General features: G+C 39.0%; 1 protein-coding gene across 4 annotated transcripts in view; it reads left to right on the forward strand.

The window, feature by feature from the left end:
- Positions 1 to 19,682, forward strand: part of LOC104224941 (uncharacterized) — a 20,823-nt gene extending 1,141 nt beyond the window's left edge. Inside the window, exons 3-4 of one of the 4 annotated variants that reach the window (XM_070164847.1) lie at positions 51 to 12,054; positions 12,815 to 19,682. In XM_070164847.1, coding sequence (XP_070020948.1) covers positions 11,701 to 12,054; positions 12,815 to 12,892 — 432 coding nt within the window. In that variant the 5' untranslated portion in view covers positions 51 to 11,700 and the 3' untranslated portion in view covers positions 12,893 to 19,682. Of the gene's footprint in view, positions 1 to 50 lie in introns of all 4 variants that reach the window. The other 3 variants (XM_070164848.1, XM_070164846.1, XM_070164845.1) reach the window with 3 other exon arrangements.
- Positions 19,683 to 20,256: the final 574 nt, after the last annotated feature.

A 20,256-nucleotide genomic window follows, 5' to 3' on the forward strand; every position in this document is an offset into this window, starting at 1 on the left:
CTGGTATTAACATTTACCCAAATATTCTAATAGTCTTCCTGAACTTGCAGATCCTTTCATCAAAGCCTATTTGGGAGCGCAAAAGGTGGAAAAATAAGTGAAAGATATCTTCTAGATTATACAACGGAGGACAGAGTCACACTAGGACTTCATTGATCGGCTCCAGAGAGAAAATATGTCGCTTCCGGAGGTTGAAAACAATTGGGCGCTATGGCATTCACTAGGAATCTGAACCTGGACAGTTCAGAGACCTTTCGAAAACTAAAGGAAAGCCTATAAGAATTCCTTGCCAAGACATGTACCGATGTATACCATCAATACAATACATAGCTCAGATAGAAGAAGACATCTCAGTACTTCCCTAATTCAGAGTGAGATATACACACAGATGTGATCACCGACTGGGAGGAATTCACAAACAAGATGAACTTAGGCATCAGGATTCCAGAATACGACACGAACCGTGCCCTATATCCATACGACGTGAGATTGGTCAGCGACAAAGGAATACGTGTGATAACAGGATTTTGGCCGAAGAAATGAGCCACCCATGCACCGGCCTGGGAAAGAACCAGAGACGCCCGGAGTTAGTGATTTTCATTATAGGCCAAATCTCGTAGATTATAGCTCCAACATGAACGTGACGGAGTTAGAATCAGCACTCAAGGATATGAGAGACAAAGTAAGATGGTCGAAAGAGATTAAGTCTGATCCGAGCAAGCGAATCTAGGAATTCTAGTGCAAATTCCATAATGATTACGTACACAAGACTTTGGACTATAGACTCCATTGATGCAAAGTCTATCATTTTCTCAAGGAGGGATACTTAATGAAACTCTTCAATAAAAAGGCGAAGTTATCATACATGAAAAATCGGAACAAGAAGTAGCCATGGAAGGTTCTGGCTCCTAATCAGATCGTCACGTTATCTTTGGAGGAGAAGAAAACGGAGTCAGCTTCACGGCTCCTAAAAAGAAGCATATTCGGCCAACACTAACTGGGAGAGCATAACAATCGACAGCGAAAATGTGGACGAATTGACAATGCCACAGAACGACGCCCTGGTAATTACTTTATGAATTTTTTATACTGACGTGAGAAGAGTTTTAATTGACCCAGGAAGTTTAGCCAACATCATCAAGTCCCAGATGGTTGAAGAAATGGAGATCACCGGTCGGATCATTCCTAAAGTACGATTGCTCTTGGAGTTTAACAACTATAGTGAGATGACTCGTGGGGAAGTAATGTTGGTGACCAATGCTTAAGGGGGAACCAAGGATACCCCATTCTAGGTTGTGGCAGGAGATATGGCTTATAATGTCATCCTAGGGAGGCCATGGATTCATGAGATAGACCCGGTGCCTTCAACTTTACACCAGGTGATAAAATTCCCGTCCAAATGGGGGATACAACAAATTTGTGGAGAACAAAGGGCATCCCGGGTAGTTAATTCAACTGGCGCCACAAATGACATCTCCAAAACGGAAACTGCCAAATAACAGCTATAGCGATAAGAGGGAGAGAGTGCAACTAATACCCCTAGAATAGGCCCCCTCTGGACAGAATAGTCGAGCACGAGGAAGATGACGTTTCCTCACTGACGGCGGAGCGACTAGAAGAATTAATTCTCTTTATTTTTTGGCCGGGATTTACTCCTAAGTAGAATCATAAGTTAATTAAATTTATTCAAGATAATTCAGATTGTTTCGCTTGGTCTCCTGTAGATATGAAAGGCATCTGATGGATATCATGGTGCATAAATTAAACGAATATCTAAACTACCAACCCGTGAAGCAAAAAAAAAAAAAGAAACATTGGGCTCGAACGAGCCCAAGCGATGGATGAAGAAGTCACCGAGTTGCTCAACCACGACTTTATCCGCGAGGTAAAATACCCAGAATAGCTAGCAAACATTGTGGTGGTGCCCAAAAGGAATGGAAAATGGAGAGCATGCATCAACTACAAAGACTTGAACAAAGCTTGCCCAAAGAATTGCTTTCCCCTACCATTATTAAGCTTTTTGGATGCATACTTGGGATATAACCAGATCAAAATGGACCCAGAGGACCAAGAAAAAACTTCACTTATTACCAATAAATGAACCTATTGCTACAACATCATGCCATTCAGATTAAAAAATGCCAGAGCAACGTACTAGAGATTAGTCACTTGAATATTTCGGGACTACATCGACAGATATATGGAAATATACATTGATGATATATTAGTAAAATAAGTTTGAGCGATGATCATCTATCACACTTGAAGGAAGCCTTCGAAAAAATACAACATAAAACTCAACCCAGAAACGTGTGCCTTCGGGGTCGGTTCAGGTAAAATCCTTGGCTTTCTAGCTTTGAATAGAGGTGTAGAAGCTAACCCTATGTAGATCAAAGAAATTAAGAATATACCTGAAGTGCTAATGACCTAGAGGGAGGTGATGCGACTGATCGAAAAGATAGCGGCACTCGGGCGATTCATATCCCGCTCCTCTGAGAAGTACCACAAAATATTTGTGGCACTAAAGAAGAACAAGAACTTTGAATGGACTACTAAATTCCAATAGGCCCTGTGAGACTTGAAAAGGTACTAATCCAACCCACTTCTTTTGTTGAAACCCAAATTGGGAGAGCGACTCTTGGTTTACCCGACCATGGCAGAAACTGCTGCAAGTGTTTTGTTTGTCTGAGAAAATGAAGGTACGCAATATCCTATTTATTATATAAGGAGAGCATTAATAGATGCTAAACAAGGTATCCTCATTTAGAAAAACTTGCACTAGCAATCGTAATGGTTGCGCAAAAATTTAAGACCATTCTTTCAATGTCGTCCTATTTCGGTGGTCTCTACTTTCCCAATGTGGAGTATTCTCCATAAGCCAAAACTCTCGAAATGAGTGACCAAATGGGCAATCGAATTAAGCGCATATGTTATCACGTATTTGCTCCGAACAACTATAAAATCTCAAGTCCTAGCGAACATCGTTTTAGCACTAATATACTCTCCGAGGCAGAGAAGAAGGCATTAATAGCTTCTGAGACCAGCTCAAAAACCCTGACCCCGTATACAGTTGGTTCATCTAATATGAAAGGGTCTGGGCTCGGAGTTTACTTATCATGATTAGTGTGACAGTCCAACAGTCGATCAAATGCCCTTCACTGACTTACAACGAAGCCAAGTATGAAGCTATTTTTGCAGGACTCGAGCTAGCTCGGGGACTTGGCGCTGAATGAATAGAACTAAAAAATGACTCATAATTGGTCATCAACCCGTCCACTAAACTTTCACTGAAGCTATATCCTTTGATCTTAACTTTCAAACATGCCAATTCAAAATAGCCACCAGTTCCACATCATAAGTCAAATATCTATCTAACTGAACCATGTTAAAGTCCAAAACATGAGACGGATCACCATAATACTTTCGGAGCATAGAAACATGAAACACCGGGTAAACACTCAACATATTAGGTGACAATGCAAGCTTGTAGGACACCTCTCCAATCCTCTCAAGCACCTCAAAAGAACCAATATACCGAGGGCTCAACTTGCCCTTCTTCTCGAACCGCATCATACCCTTCATGGGTGATACTATGAGCAATGCCTTCTCACCCACCATATATGCAACGCTGCGAACCTTCCGATCCGTGTAGCTCTTCTGTCTAGACTATGTTGTGAGAAGCCGATACTCAATCAACTTGACCCTCTCCAAGGCATCTTGAACCAAATCAGTACCCAACAACCTAGCCTCACATGAACCAATCAACTGGAGAATGAAACTGCCTCCCATATAAGGCCTCATAAGGAGACATATGAATACTCTATTGGTAGCTATTGCTGTAGAAAAACTCAGCAAGCGGTAGAAACTGACCCCAAGAACCCCCGAAATCCATAACACAAGCATGTGGCATATCCTCCAATATCTGAATGGTGAGCTCGGGCTATCCGTCCATATGAGGGTGGAATGATGTGCTCAACTCAACCCATGTGCCCAACTATTGCTGCACTACTCTCCAAAACTACGACGTGAATTATGTGCCTCAATCAGAAATAATGGACAACGGCACACGGTGAGACAAATAATCTTGTGGATATAGATCTGAGCCGGCCACTCTGTAGAATAGGTAGTCACCACCGGAATAAAGTGAGCTAACTTAGTCAACTGATCCACAATCACCCATACTACATCTAGTTTCTTCAAAGTCCGTGGAGCCCAACAATGAAGTCCATGGTAACACGCTCCCATTTCCACTCAAGAATCTCAAGTCTCCGAAGCAAACCGCCTGACCTCTGTTGTTCGTACTTCACCTGCTGAAAGTTCAAGCGTAAAGCCACATACTCCACTATATATTTCTTCATTCTTCTCCACAAATAATGCTACCTCAAGTCATGATACATCTTCGCGACACCCGGATGAACGGAATACGATGAACTGTGGGCCTCCTCAAGAATCAACTCACGTAACCCATACACAGTGGGCACACAATTCCGAGCCTGTATCCACAACACCCCATCATCTCCAATAGAAACCTCCTTGGCATCATCGTGTCGTACTATGTCCTTAAGGACAAGAAAATGGGGGTCGTCATACTGACGCTCTTTGATGCGCTCGAATAAAGAAGCCCGAAAAGCCATGCAAGCTAGAACCTGACTATGCTTTGAAATATCTAACCTCATTGTCATTCCTCGAACCTAGGGGGGAGGGGGCGAGATTGGAACCCGGTGCCTCACTTAACCAAGCGTACCAACTTGAGACGAAGGGACTTTGAACATATAATGTCATACTTTGACCATAGGGCTACATTGCAAGATAATTTGTGAAACAAAATATAAAACTGAATGAAAACTTATTGTGCCTAAACATCAATATAAAGCTGGGCTGACAAGGCTGTCATAACTACTACAGTTGACAAACCAACAAAAATATACATATAAGGCCTACAAGCCCAACATACTGCACTGACTAACAGGGTATGTCTACAAGCCTCTACTGAAAAATGTACTGTGGTTGGAATAGGGCCTCGACCTACCTATAATATATATACACAATATGTACTCAAAAACCTAGACCCGACAACTCCGATAGACCTGGAGCTTCCCGATCAAGCTGAACACGGACAACACCTACGGAGGAAGTCTACCAGTCTATCTATCCAAACCTGCACGCATAAAATGCAGCATCCCCAAGAAAGGGACATCAGTACGAAATAATGTACCGAGTATGTAGGGTAATAAAATAACCAAAAGTTGAAGCTGAACTGATAATATAATAACTGAAAGTAACTGGGAGTCAAAGATGATCCGAAGATATACTTACCTGCTAATACTGACTCAACTCTCTCCATATAGTAAGTAAAATAGATGCCCGACCTTATAAGCCTCGGCACGTGTAACTGCTTGGCAGTAGCAGGCTCGCTCATAGGCGCTCGGCCATACTTGGCTCGATATCTCGTCCATTATGGGCTCGCTCATAGGTACTCGGCCACAGTAGGCTCAGTATATAACTTACCATCTGATCAAAGATCGCCCAATAGGGGCCTGCCCACCGATTATAGCTTGATGGTGGTGAAAATACTGTAATACTATATATATATAGACTCTCTACTCTCTTCGCTGAAAGAAGACAATACTATACTAAATATAAAGTCCCGATAAGGGACAATACTTTTGTAGACATGTAATTTTTGACCCTTCCCAAGATTTTACATATTTTTAGCGTAAATATTTAGTTTAGGTTTAGTATCGCTATTCTAAATAGTTTTGACTCTTTTACTTTATTTGTCACAAAAATAAAAATTACAAAAATAGTTTTTCTTTTATTTAGTTAATTAATATTTTATCTAGTTACTTTTAATTTATCTACCTTACATAAAATTCAAAAAATACAAAAATAGTTCCACTTTGTTTTTAGGAATATTATTTTAATTTTTGTGATGATTTTAATCTAATTCCATTTTGTCTTTTAGTGCGATATTTGAAAATACCAAAAAATAGGTTTGTTTTAACGGTTAGTTTAATTTTCATAGTTATTTACTTAAGTAGGATTAATTAGTAAATGAGGTAGTATTTTTTTAGTCTTGTTCAAGGAAAAAGAATACTATTTGGGCTCAAACAACCCATTTTTAGGCCTAATTTTCGGACCTAGCCCATAAGTCCTAAGCCCAATACCCCTAAAACCCTAGAAAGATACTTAAAAAAAAGATCCCTTCTTCTTATTCCTTAAGACTTAACCCTAGGGACAACAACCGTTTTTCGAGAAGAGAAGCATCATCTTCTTCACAAACAAACCCTAGAGAAACATGTAACCCAACCACCGGCGAAGACCCCATCTTCAGTCAGCCACCTTCAAACGACCAGGCCAACGGACCCTTCTTCTCCAAACAAAACCCAACAGACCTGACCTAGTCTTGAAGCTTCAGCCGTTTTTTCAACAAGAGACCCCCCTCCCCCTGAACTTCTTCTTCTCCATTAAAACAATAGACCTCACACTACTCCACACAACACCTACCACATTACTTTCTCCAGCAGCACCCTAACTCATGCCCGTCACCCCCCTTTCTTCATCTCCACCCAAACCCACATGAGCAAAAGGCGACAGACCACCCCCAAGAGAGGAGAACGGCCTCCACTACCAAAATCAGTGGCCACACACACACACACAATGATTCTCTCACCGATCGACCTTTCTCTCTAAGCTACTCCCTCGTATAAATCCTACATCCTCAAGTGTAAAAAAGGGGAATGGAACCCATCGTTCCCCTTTTAGATTAATAGCTTCAATGGAACTATTTTGACCTCCGTGAGTGTCGCTCAAATTCCACCACCGAGTATCTTTGTCGCACACTCAAAATCAGCAACTCTGTTGCGCTTACCATCATGTCATAGCTGGGTTTTTTCTATTATTTCTAGTCGGAGGCAAGGAGGTTCCATTCGATTTTGAAAATGGTCTCCAGTTAGTCACCGTTAGAGAATCATTTGGTTTCATTGTTTGGCTTTAATTCGAGTTTTCCGTGGAGTTCCGAGTTCGTCGAAGGTCGTAGTCTGAGGTTTCCGGACAACTTCGCGGTTCAGTTGGATTTGTGTACGAGTTTTTCCGGCGTCGATTTCTGTCTTTGCTCATGTCAAATAGCCAATGCTGTAAAGTTTTGCCGAAGGAACATTTTATTGGGAAAGCTAATTAAAGGTCCACTTCTCTTCTCTTAAACTCTAGATCTTTATTTTATTAATGATTTTCTATTAAATCGTGATTGCGTTTGGGTTAAATGTGACAGTGTTAATTACTATTATATGTGTTGTGTATTAATTTGTTCTTGCTCGGTCTACAAGATTAGTCTATTTTTGAAAATGATAAGTCAATATTTGGAATTACGTACTTTGTGCCTTAAATTCTCGTGACTGGTTCTTAGCTTGAATGGTTTCCTCATGAAATGCTCTCATTTGATTTACTTGAATGTTTATTTGTGCCGATTTTTGTCTACCTAGATGCTTAGGTAATTATGGAATTATAGATACAAAGGGCCGTGGGACATACGAAATGAGGTAAATTGGAATTAGAATATTTATTGCTTTATCATTTGTCCATCGTTAGGTGTATGCTTAGGCCGTCACCATATGGGTAGGCCAACTTTTTGGCGTGTAAATGAATTATCGTGGCTATGAGTACGGTTCCCGTGGCATGGTCACGATGCGTAAATCTCAATTCGAGGGTGCATTTCATGTGACCCTACCATAATTTTAAATAATAATAATAGAATGAAACATCTTGTGAATCGCAGGTGCATTTCATGTGACACGGTTCGCAAGTGTATGACGATCGTGAATAATTCCATAAACACTAAAAGTGGTTAGAAAGTTAAAAATGCACGTAGGTTTAAAATATGTAATTAATCAAATAATTAGGCCAATTTTAATAGTTGAGTGACCGTGTTAAAAACACGGAACCCAGGAATGCCTAACACCTTCTCCTGGGTTAACAGAATTCCTTACCCGGATTTTTGTGTTCGCAAATCATAAATAAGAGTCAACTTTTCTCGATTCGGGATTTTAAACCGGTGACTTGGGATACCATAAATTATTCCAAGTGGCGACTCTGAATTTGATATAAATAGTCCTAGAGCCATTAGATACAAATGGAGGATCATCCATCTTCAACCCCAAAAAATCCCAAGCTCCATGAACGACCAAAAAAGACCCTAGTCTTGAACCCAACAACAGTTTCTGATCAAAAGAAGAGACCTGGGATATCATCTTCTTCACAAAAAAAAAAAAAGAAGCAGCCATGAGAGAACCTTAGACCCTAATCCAACGCCACTCTCCTCCTCTCTTCACCTCACCGCCGTCAGCCCTCACCACGCCGCATAGCCAAACAATCACCCTTAACCCCTGAACTTCACCCTTCTCGTTCTCACTTCTTCAAACTCGGCAACATAAATGGAAGCTCAATCGTAGTCACAGACGCATACACACAATAGAGGAAACAGACAGAACACCAAAAAACCAAAAAACACATAGACAGTCGCACAACCACACACACACAGAAACGAGAAAGAGTGGAGAACGAGAGGAGGAGGAACACGGCAAAAATTCGAGGTTCTAGGTCGAGTTCCGATTGAAAATTTTTGTTCTTATACCTTGTTGTTCTTTCTCATTGGATTTCGGAATCAAGGGTTGTGTATTTACTGATTCCTTTCCACTTTTATATTGAAGAACTTCTTAACAGAGCTTTTGTTTCCAAGTTTTCTTTGGTTCGAATTATTGTTGTCTACCAAGTGCCTTCGAAGTTCAGATTTCTGTTGATGCTTGTTACCGAATTTCGCGGCTGCTTTTTGTGCTTCATCAGTTGTGTTTTGTTTTTTTCGCATATCAATTGATTGAAACTTCATCTTCAGATTTGGTTATTTATGTCTACTTGAGTTTTTACCAATTAAATTTGCTGGTTTGAGCTATGCCGTTAAGTTTGTGTTGGAATTTTGAATCGGAGTATGCTTGGGTTTGTCGGCTCGTGGTAGTTCCGGTTCGAGTTCAAAGATTACATTCAGCTTATATCTAATTAAAGTAAAAAAGGTCCTCGCTCTCACTGAGGTTCAACTCTTAAATCCTCTACTCATTTTATTATAGCTGAATGTTAATTGCTTGTTTGGCGATTTGATTCTGTGATTTGTTTGGTTATTATCTCCGGTTTTGAGTTTGTTCGTGTAGTTATCTACTCGCATGCCACTCGAATTGGCTATAGCTGAACATGATTTTATCACAGTATAGAAATTGGGTTGCTATTCATCAACTGAACTACATCAAATTAGATTAAAGGAGCTCGGGTGTGAAAGTTTGTGAAATTGAGATTTTAATTGTCTATCGCTTTGTTACTTTCCTATATTTGTTAGTAGCATGTTTTAGGCCGTTAATATTCATAAACATATATAGTTTGCTTTAGGCGCACAATATAAATCATCATAGCTACGGGTACGGTTCCCGTGACGTAGTTGTAATACATAATTTTCAAATTCGGGTGCACATTTTATGTGACCCGACCAAAACTTCTAATAATATTATTAAATTAAACATGTTGTAGATCATGGGTACGGTCCCGTGATACGATTCGCAATGTGTACCAAACAAACAAATGTACAATAATCGCAACTTGTTCCAGAATAATTCCATAAATAATTAAAAGCAATTGAAAAGGTAAAAATGCACAATAGGTATAAAAATGTAATTAATTAGATATTTAGGCCAAATAATAATAGTTGAGCAACCGTGCTAAAACCACAGAACCCGGGAATGCCTAACACCTTCTCCTGGGTTAATAGAATTCCTTACCCGAATTTCTGTGTTTCGCGAACTGTAAAACATAGTCAAACTTCCTCGATTCGGGATTTTAAACTGGTGACTTGGGACACCATAAATTATCCCAAGTGGTGACTTTGAACTTAAATAAATAATTCCGTTTCGGTTATTGTCACTTTAATTGAAAAAACTCACTTATACCCCTTTCAGGGTGGAAAAAGGAGGTGTGACAACTTTAACTTATGAGACTAGGATAATGTACACAAGTTCAGGAATATGAACTTCTCTTTATTTCTCGTTATCAAACACATGTAGTTACAGGATCTTGCCAAAATGAAGGAAAGGTTTAGCCTTAATGTACCTTACTCTAATAACCACGTTGACCTCGTTTCTTCGCATCTTAATCTACAATAACGATAATAATACTATCATTAAGTTACAAAATGTACAACTATCGCATTATTTTCTCACCTTATATATACCACAAAATACTACAAAACAGCCAAAAACACCCTAATCTCTTCATATACAAAACGACCACCGTAGTAGTATCAAATATCCCGAAAATATTATGACGGATTACCAGCCCCCACCTTGAATTTATGTGGTATTTCTCCACACCCTTCCTCCTTCAAAACTCCCTAAAATAGTAGAAAAACATGCAATCCAACAACAACACAAAATTTCCCACATAATAGTCCAGTACAAGTTGAATAACTCGAACTCACGGCTTACGATCATCATCCCATGAGTTCTTACAATTATAGAACTCATAGGTTACAAGTACTTTGGTCATAAGTACTTTACCTTATGTATTGATGATCTAACAAACTTACTATCCAGAACCAGATAAGGAACCTGTTACACATTTACAAGACCTTAAGATCATAAGGTTCCAATTTGGGATCCAGCTTGCGTTATGATTCAAATCTTCAGAGTGGAAGGAATAACTGAGGGAACAGGTCCCTACCAGTACCTGAGGAGACTATACAAAGTCAACTTTCCTGTTGGAAAGTTGCTGCCTACACACGTTACAGTGCAGAAACAGTGTTGCAGTCAACTTTCTAGGGAAGACTTTTTACCTACCTTTCTTACATCATTATAAGTGATATCACACATGTATATATGCATTCAAGGGAGGTAAAACAAAATACTTGAACATTTGACAAACTCACTCACGTGACCATTGAGCCAGCAAGTTTCAAGTGCTTCAAGAACAAAGAACAAAGCAACTACGGACCAGTTCCCATATAGAGTTATTATATGTCGTTAGTTGAGTTGTAACTTTGTAATAGTTCTTTAATTGTAATTACTATCTAGCTTGTTTATAAGCATTCTATTGGAACCCATTTGTAAACATCAAACCAGTATGTTTGAGTCTTAGCTAGAGTTAGTCATGTTGTAAAGTCTTTGTAATAGAGTTATAACAAAGTGGCTTGTAATAAGAGTATTACAATTTAGTGAGGGATTAAGAGGTTAATTTCTAGATTGCATAGATTGTAATTTAAAAGTTGCTAGTAGAGAAGTTGAAATCCTACAAGGGTAGGTCGTGGTTCCATGGAGCTGGAAATTTTTCACGTAAAATTCCTCTTGCCATTTAATTACTGTTGTGTGTGTGCGTGTACTGTTGGACCTGATATAGAACCTAGTTCTCTATAGTGTTTGGTGGACCCTTATATTCTATAAAGAACGACTTTCCATACATTTCTAGCAGAAAAAATAGATGAAAGAGAGAAGTAAACTTACATTATTTGTTGAATATCTTAGCTTCTATCTTGGTTCTTCAAACCCTAGGTTTTCATCTAACTAGAACTTGAAAAAAAAGAGGAGAAAATCAAGTAGGGGCTATGTTCAATTTTTGGGAGGATTTTTACAGGGGCTCAGAATAGCTGAAGGTGCAGATCTAGAGGATGATGAAATGGCCATGTTCATAAAGGATTTCAAGAAGTACCTGATGAGAGGAAAGGGTTCTTCAAGAGGTACAACCTTTAACAAACCAAGGCCTCCTGAGAAGCAGACCAACGAGGGATGCTACAAATGTGGCAAGATTGACCAGATGATCAAGAATTGTCCTCAGTGGGAAATAGAATGGAAGAAGAAAAGGACTGAACAAAGGAACATGAAGAAGGAACAGGTTCAACCCAAAAGGAACAAAGGATCAACAAAGGCTATGGTTGCTGCTTGGGGAGAAACATCAGATGAGGATTCAGAAGATGAAGCTGGAGATCAACAAGCACTTATGGCCATTAGAGAATCAGATGATGAACAAGAGGTAAGTATTATTTATCTAAAAAACAAGATTAAATTTTTGTCTAAAGAAAGGTTATCTGAATTATTGCTAGACTTCATCGATGAGTCTGAGGTAATAAACAATGAGAAGGAACAACTGTCTAGGGAGTGTGTGATCTTAAAAGCCAAGTGCAAAAATCTAGAATCTAGGGCTAGTGAGAGTGACAGTAAAAATGCTGAGTTGAAGAACCAAGTTCTTGAACTTGACACCAGTGTCTTAGAACTTAGGTCTGAAAATTTCAAATTGAAATTAGGAATAGGTAAGAAGAAAGCTGATCACATATATCTCACCTTAGAAGAAAATCTAGGAAATATGAATGATGAGTTGTAGAAGAAAGATGAGCAAATAAGAGTCCTAAAAGAAGATCTAGGCAAGGTGAAGCATGAACTGGATAGAACTTGCAAATGGAATAAGTCCTCTGATGCACTATCCTGGCTACAAGAGCACCACAGTAGCAACAAGAGATGACTTGGCTATGGGGCCCCAGCACCTAAGTGGGATCCCAAAAGAAAATACATCACACTTTCTGAAAACAAAATCTGCACACACTGTGGCAAGACTGGTCATTACAAAAGTGAATGTAATGCACAAGAAAAGGCAAGTCAAAAGAATAAAACCTTTGTTCAAGAGAAAAATAGGCTGCCTGGATGGGCCAAAAGGAATTTAATTCACCCCTTTGCCTATAGAAAGGGACCCAAACTAGTTTAGGTTCCTATGATTAGCCCCTGATTTTGTTTTGCAGGTCCAAGTGAAGGGAAGTAGCCAAACATGGTACATGGATAGTGGCTGCTCAAAGCATATGACTGGAAGCAAGAACTAGTTCCTTTCACTTGAGGATCTAAAAGGAGGTAATGTCTCCTTTGAATATGGGAAGAAAGGTGAGATCATTGGGGTCTGAAAGGTAGGTAAGACATACTCACATTCTATTGAGAATGTCTACTTGATAGATGACTTGAAATATAGCCTAATAAGTGTATCACAACTATGTGACAGAGGTAACTTTGTAGCATTTACCTCTACCAAATGCTTTGTGATTAATCTTACCATTGACAAGATTGTTTTGTAGAGAAAAAAAGTTAACAATATTTACATTGTAGATTTGTCCACTCTTTCAGAAAATGAACTCACTTGCTTGAGTGTGTTAGACAATGATCCCCTCCTATGGCACAGAAGACTTGGTCATGCAAGTCTGAATCAACTCAACAAATTAGTCTCCAAGGACCTGGTGATAGGGTTACCTAACATCAAGTTCAAAGAAGACAACGTTTGTGAGGCCTGTGCAAGGGGGAAGCAAGTAAGATCATCTTTTAAAAGCAAGAAATGGTAAGCATAACCAGGATGATGGAATTGGTTCATATGGATCTCTGTGGTCCAATAAGAACATTGAGCAGAGGTGGTAAGAAATATGTGATGGTACTTGTTGATGATTATTCTAGGTTTACTTGGGTATTGTTTTTAACATCTAAGGATGAAACATTTGACATGTTTACTGCCTTTGTTAGAAAAACTCAGAAACAACTAGGTAATCAACTTGCATCAATCAGGTCTGATCATGGAACTGAATTTGAAAATGCTAAGTTTGCTGAATTTTATAATGAACATGGTATAGATCATAATTTCTCTGCCCCTAGGACTCCTCAACAAAATGGAGTAGTTGAAAGAAAGAATAGGATTCTTGAAGATATGGTTAGGACTATGCTTCTTTCTAGTAAACTGCCCCATAGCTTCTGGGCAGAGGCTGTAAATACTGCATCTTACATCATTAATAGATGCATTACTAGACCTCTTGTAGAGAAGACTCCTTATGAGTTACTTAAAGGGAGGAAACCAAATATATCCCATCTTAGGGCATTTGGATGCAAGTGCTTTGTGCATAATAATGGAAAGGACTCTCTAGTAAGTTTGATCCCAGAAGTGACGAGGGAGTATTCTTGGGATATTTTTCACATATCAAAGCTTATAAAGTGTACAACAAAAGAACTTTATATGTAGAAGAAAGATTACATGTAGTTTTTGATGAAACTAACATTCTTTCTGAGAGACAGGAACATGAAGATGAAGCTATTGGGCTGGTAAAAAAATTGAGTGAAGTCGCAGCTCAAGCTAAAGATACACTAAAAGAAGGAACAAGTGATGGAACAGGTTCTTCCATCCATGGCAACCTGACCGGGGGAACTGAACAAAGAAGAACTGAAACCAATCCCCTAATGGAACCTATCCATGACCCAGTTCCTCAGCAACAGAACATGGAAGAAACATCAAGCAGAAACTAGTTTGTTGTGAAACCTTACAAGTATCAAAGTTCTCATCCCATTGAGAATATAATTACTGATCCAATATCTGAAGTCAAAACTAGATCACAATTAAAGAATATGTATGGTTTTGATGCTTTCTTATCTCTTAATGAACCTAAAACTGTTGCTGAGGCATTACATGATGCAGATTCGGTAAATGCTATGCAAGATGAACTCAATCAGTTTGAGAGAAGTCAAGTTTGGCATCTAGTTCCAAGACCCAAGGATAGATCAGTAATTGGCACTAAATGGGTCTTCAGAAACAAGCTTGATGGAGATGGAACAGTTACAAGGAACAAGGTAAGACTGGTGGTCCAAGGTTATAGCCAAGAGGAGGGCATAAATTATGATGAGACCGTTGCTCCAATTGCAAGACTGGAGGCAATAAGACTCCTCATAGCCTTTGCAACACACATAGAATTCACTCTTTATCAGATGAATGTCAAAAGTACCTTCCTGAATGGCTACCTAAAAGAAGAAGTGTTTGTCAAACAACCTCCAGGGTTTGAGAGCAAGGAGTGTCCGAAACATGTGTACAAATTAGACAAGGCTCTCTATGGACTCAAGTAGGCTCCTAGAGCATGGTATGAACGACTGTCCAAATTCTTGCTTGAACATGGCTACAAGAGAGGTAAAATTGACAGTACTCTATTCCTGAGGGAAAAAGGTAAGGATCTTCTTGTAGTACAAATATATGTTGATGACATAATTTTTGGGGCAACCACTGACAAACTGAGTAAGGATTTTGCCAAATTAATAGGGAGTGAGTTTGAAATAAGTATGATGGGTGATCTTAAATTTTTCTTAGGCTTACAGATAAAAAAAACCCAAATGGAACCATGATCCATCAATAGAAATATACAAAAGAGTTGATTAAGAAGTTTAAAATGGATGAATCAAAGGAAATAGACACACCCATTGCAATAGCTACTAAATTAGACATATATGAACCTAGTTCATCTGTTGATCAGAAGTTGTATAGGGGTATGATTGGTTCACTTTGTATCTTACTGCTAGTAGACCTGACATAGTTTTCAGTTTAGGGCTTTGTACTCGTTTTTAGGAAAATCCTAAGGAATTTCACTTGACTGCTGTCAAGAGGATACTGGGATATTTGAAAGGCACTATAGATCTTTGTCTTTGGTACCCTAAAGGTAGTAATTTTAATCTAGTGGGGTATGCTGATGCTGACTATGCATATTTCCTTGTGGATAGGAAAAACACCTCGGGTATGGCTCATTTTCTTGGTTCATGTCTTGTATCATGGGTCACTAAAAAGCAGAATTCAGTGGCCTTATCCACTACTGAGTCTGAATATGTTACTGTTGCCTCTTGTTGTGCTCAATTGTTGTGGATCAAACAGTAGCTGATAGATTTTGGCATTGAAGTTGGTTGCATTCCTATCTTTTGTGATAACACTAGTGCTATAAGTATGACAAAGAACCTAGTTCATCATAAGAGGACTAAGCACATAGATGTTAGACATCACTTCTTAAGGGAGAACTATGAGAAATGATTGATTACCATAGAATTCTGTGCTACTGATAAACAAATTGCTGACATCTTTACTAAAGCACTGAGTAGAGAAAGCTTTGAAAGGAACAAGTTAGAATTAGGGATGATTAAGATTACCTAATAGGACCAGCTTAGTATACTCCTGTGACATGTGTTAATATGACTCACTGATCTCTAACAAAATTTTCTCCACTGTGGTAAATTGAGGCATAATCAAGAGAATTTTAAATGAAGAACCTGGTTCATCAGTATTGGTTCATCTGAATGCCAAGGTATATTTTCTATACTCTGCACAATTAGAAATATAAATATTTAAATCATGAGTAGAGTCCTGCAATTGTTCAACTCCTTAGAAAATCCTATCCGTTTGTTTTTTAACCAATTCCGTCCTTATAAGAATTCTAACCACAAAAATTGCCTAAAATCTAAACCTGCAATTTCAGGTTGATTAGACCTCTAGTTGACCGCTAAAGCTACCGTTATCCATTAAATGAGTCTTTCCCTTTAAATACTCATTATTACTTCTTGCCACCCTCATAATTCAAAACCGTAAAAAAACCTTCTTCACTCTCAATTGCTTTCTTCTCCAAAGGTTTAACTCACCAATTCTCTCAAGAAATCAGCTATAATGACGAACCCACAAGACAACCCTGAAACCCCTCCACAGCCTACTCCCTCAGATTCATCTACCCCTCCTCCACCTAGCACGACTCCCCAACCCAGGTGAAGGAGAGTAAAAATGCTTGCTCGCAAAATGGTGGCATCTGGTGCTCGTTCAAAGAAATTGAATGAGAAATTAAAGGAAAGTCAGGCCCAAGATTTTGATTCTGACTCTGATTCTGATTCGTTCAAATATGCTAGTGAGGGGGAAGGACCTGGGTCTTCTGACTCTGAGAATGCTCAAAAATCCCCTTCTAAGGTAAGTTCCTCTTTGGCTGAAAATTTAGAAAATAGGTTTGTTTTGGTTGGGCCTATTAGTGATGTGGAATTATCTGAGTTAGGAAGGAGTGGAGGTAAAAATAAATTTGGAAAAGAAAAGGAGAGAGAGGGTGAACATGGTGATGTGAGGGGAAAAGGAAAAAGAATGGCTGATTACTCACCCACTACTGAATTTCCTATACCTGCTATTTGTCGGGTTGCACAAGAAACTATTGAAGAAAGTGGCAAGAAGTCAGGGTAAAGCGGTTCAGGGGAAGCTGTTGAGGGGCTAGTTAATCTAAGCTCATAGAGAGATGAACCTAGTTCATCAACTGAAGAGACCCTAGCAGACCTTCTGAAAAAGGTAGGTTCTAGTTATGATCCAAAGAAAAGGAAAACTCCAAAACCAAAAGCTCTCAGTGCTGCTAAGTCTTCCAAGAAATGAAAGGCTTCCTCTCCAACAACTACTGAAACTCCTCTACCAAAGGGAAGAGCCTCAAGAAGTAGGATGAAACAGAGTGAGAGTGACCTACAGAAGGCTTTGGCTGAAAGTAAGAAGAAGAGGATGGATAAAGGAAAAGGTAAGGTTGTAGAGTCCTCTGAAGCGGTTGAGGTTGAGCAGATGGAACAGGTCCATCAGGAGAACCATACAACAATGAAGGTTTAGACCTTCAAGCCCAAAAAGACCAAGACTTCTTCCAAGAAGTCTTCCTCTGTGACTAAGGCTGCTGAACCCTCACTGGCCAAGAGGACAAGGTCTGTAGCGAAAAGCAAACAAGTTAGAATTTCTGAAGATGAGGAATGAAGTGGTGAAGAAGAAAGTGAACAAGACAAGCTGGCCAAGTTTGGCAAAAGGAAATTTTGAAGGGAAGATTGCTGAAAGATTTGATGGAACTAGGAATGGTTTGTTTGGTTGACACCCTAGCTGCTCAGGGCCGGAAGGACATGGTCCTTCAGATGGATGGGAGATTGGTCAGAAATGAAATCATTGAATTCATGGCGAATGCTGAGGTAAAAGATGGCAAAGTTACAAGCAAATCAAATGAGTTTAAGTGACATTTGATGTAGAGAAGCTGGGAGAGATTCTAGACATCCCTGCTGAGGGATATGATGATTACACCAGACAGAGATGACCAAGTCTGGATTCCCTTCCATATGCCCTTACAATCACTAGGAGATTTTGTCATGTTGCTGAAGTGAATGAGGCCAAGTTTGTGCACAAGAGTGAAATTAAGCCACATCATAAAGTCATTTTTGAGTTTGTCAACAAGTGCCTACTGCCTAGGCAGGAAAGAAGGCATATTGCAAATTATATGGACTTAGTTCTGATGGAGTGCCTTGAAAGTGGAAGGCAAATTAACTAGCCTGCATTTATCATCAAGCTACTGGACAGGGTTATCAATGGCTCCAAGGCTCATGCCACCCCCTATGGCTTTATTCTGATTATGGTTATGGATAGGTGCAATGTGCCTCTAAAGAAATGGGAAATGGCCACAAGCAAGGATTACTTTGGCATTAATACTCTGCTTGCTTGTGACTATTTGGTCAATGCCATTCCAAATGTCCAATAAGACACCTATCAACAGTAAAGTCAGGGCTCTTGTTCAGGAAAGTGAGGCCAAGAATGCTATGATAGCTAGGCTAAAGGCTCGTTTGGCAGAGGTTGAATCTGAGAGGGATGCTCTCAGCACTGAGCTTACCAAGAAAAAGGAGAAGAATGATGGGATTCTTCACAATATGCTGAATCTTCTCCAAGCCCAAAACTAACCCTCTAGCTCCCCCAAGCCTTAGGAATTCTAGCCTTTATATCCTGAACCTGTCTAGTACCTTCAGTGACCCGGATTAGGGAATTTTCTTTCTTTTTGCTCATAGTTTGAATATTTTTGCTTTCTGGTTGTGAATTGTGATAGCAACATATCTTCTATCAATGATATCTACTATTTTTTACTCTTGTTGAATGTTACTATTTCCTTGATAGTTTAAATATGTTTTCTTGATTACTGATGATTAATCCATGATTGCACTTGCAGTTGCCCCAGTGGCCATGAGTACTTATTAAAATCTAGGACTCACACTTTATTTATGCAACTTTTCAATGATGCCAAAAGGGGAAAGAGACATTGTGCTTTACATATTCTGAATAAGTTATATTTATAACCTAATTAACTTGGTCCTTGATGATAAGTGAATTTTCTAAACTTTGTATTGATGGTTAAGCTGAGTTCTTATAGGGTCTAAGTGAGTAAAAAGCTCAGAGTTTGTCATCATCAAAAAGAGGGAATTTGTTGGCCCAAGTTAATGTGAAATTTTGAAGACTGACAAAAGGAACTCAGACATGGACCAGGTTCATCGGGTGAAGCACAGTCGTGATGAACCTAAACACGTGAGATGCACGTGAATGAGATAAATCTAACTTATTAGAAGTAATATCTCCTGATCTGATCGAAAAGGTTGCATATTGGATAACAGAAAAGGACTCCTTACATGAAGAGAATACAGTTTATGAAGAGGATAGTGTTAGAGTATGAGATCAACTAGAACTCTTCTACCATAGAAGGGTAGCATCTGTATCCCAGTTAATCTCTAATTACTAACCCATTAAATATCAGTGTTGTTATCTTTTACAGGTAATGCCCTTAAGCAGAAGTTAAACGTGAATTGAGAGCAAAATAGCAAGACAATTTTGCAAGCAATTTATGTATGATTCAAGCGTGCAATGCTGAAGCTACTTGAACCAGATAGAAGAACCAGTTTCAAGTGTCTATCTTTTATTCTAGTTCAATTGTAGTAGGTGATTTTACATTGTACCTTTCAGCTTTTATAGAAGCAATTGTACTATGTACTTAGAGTATTCAAATTAGAGTCAACTTGAAGTTGTCGCAGCAGTTGAGGCTGTGTTTCACAATGGGATTAGAGTTAATTCTTAGGTTTACAAAGAGTTTTGTAAATGCTGTTTTGGCTCAGTGATTTTAGTGGAAGTTTGGGAAAATCCTACTGAGTAGTAGGTCGTGGTTTTTCTACCTTTTGAGCCAGGTGTTTTCCACGTAAAAATCTCTGTGTTCTTTATTTTCTTTACTTATTATTCTGCAAATAGTAGGAGTTGGAACACATAGAAGAACCAGGTTCTTCTATAATCAAGTTAAGCGAAAATTGGGTGCCACACAAATCACGCCCCTCTTGTGTGGTATTAAAGTATAAAACATCATAGCAGTCTACGCAGTCTAAAAAGGGCATATATCTATCTACTACGATGTTATATCGACAAACGGTTTAATTTGTTAGAAAATAGACTTATAGATCTTCAATTTGCTGGGTGGATCATCGATAACTCTAAGTATATTTGGAGAAAATCGCAGTGACATTTGACCCAAATTTCTGTAAAACTTATGAATGTAACTTGTGATGACTTTCATCGACTTTTATTCCACAACTCGCTTGACATAAAAAAATAACACAT

This window comes from Nicotiana sylvestris, chromosome 12, assembly GCF_000393655.2.
Source record: "Nicotiana sylvestris chromosome 12, ASM39365v2, whole genome shotgun sequence".
Lineage (NCBI taxonomy): Eukaryota > Viridiplantae > Streptophyta > Magnoliopsida > Solanales > Solanaceae > Nicotiana > Nicotiana sylvestris.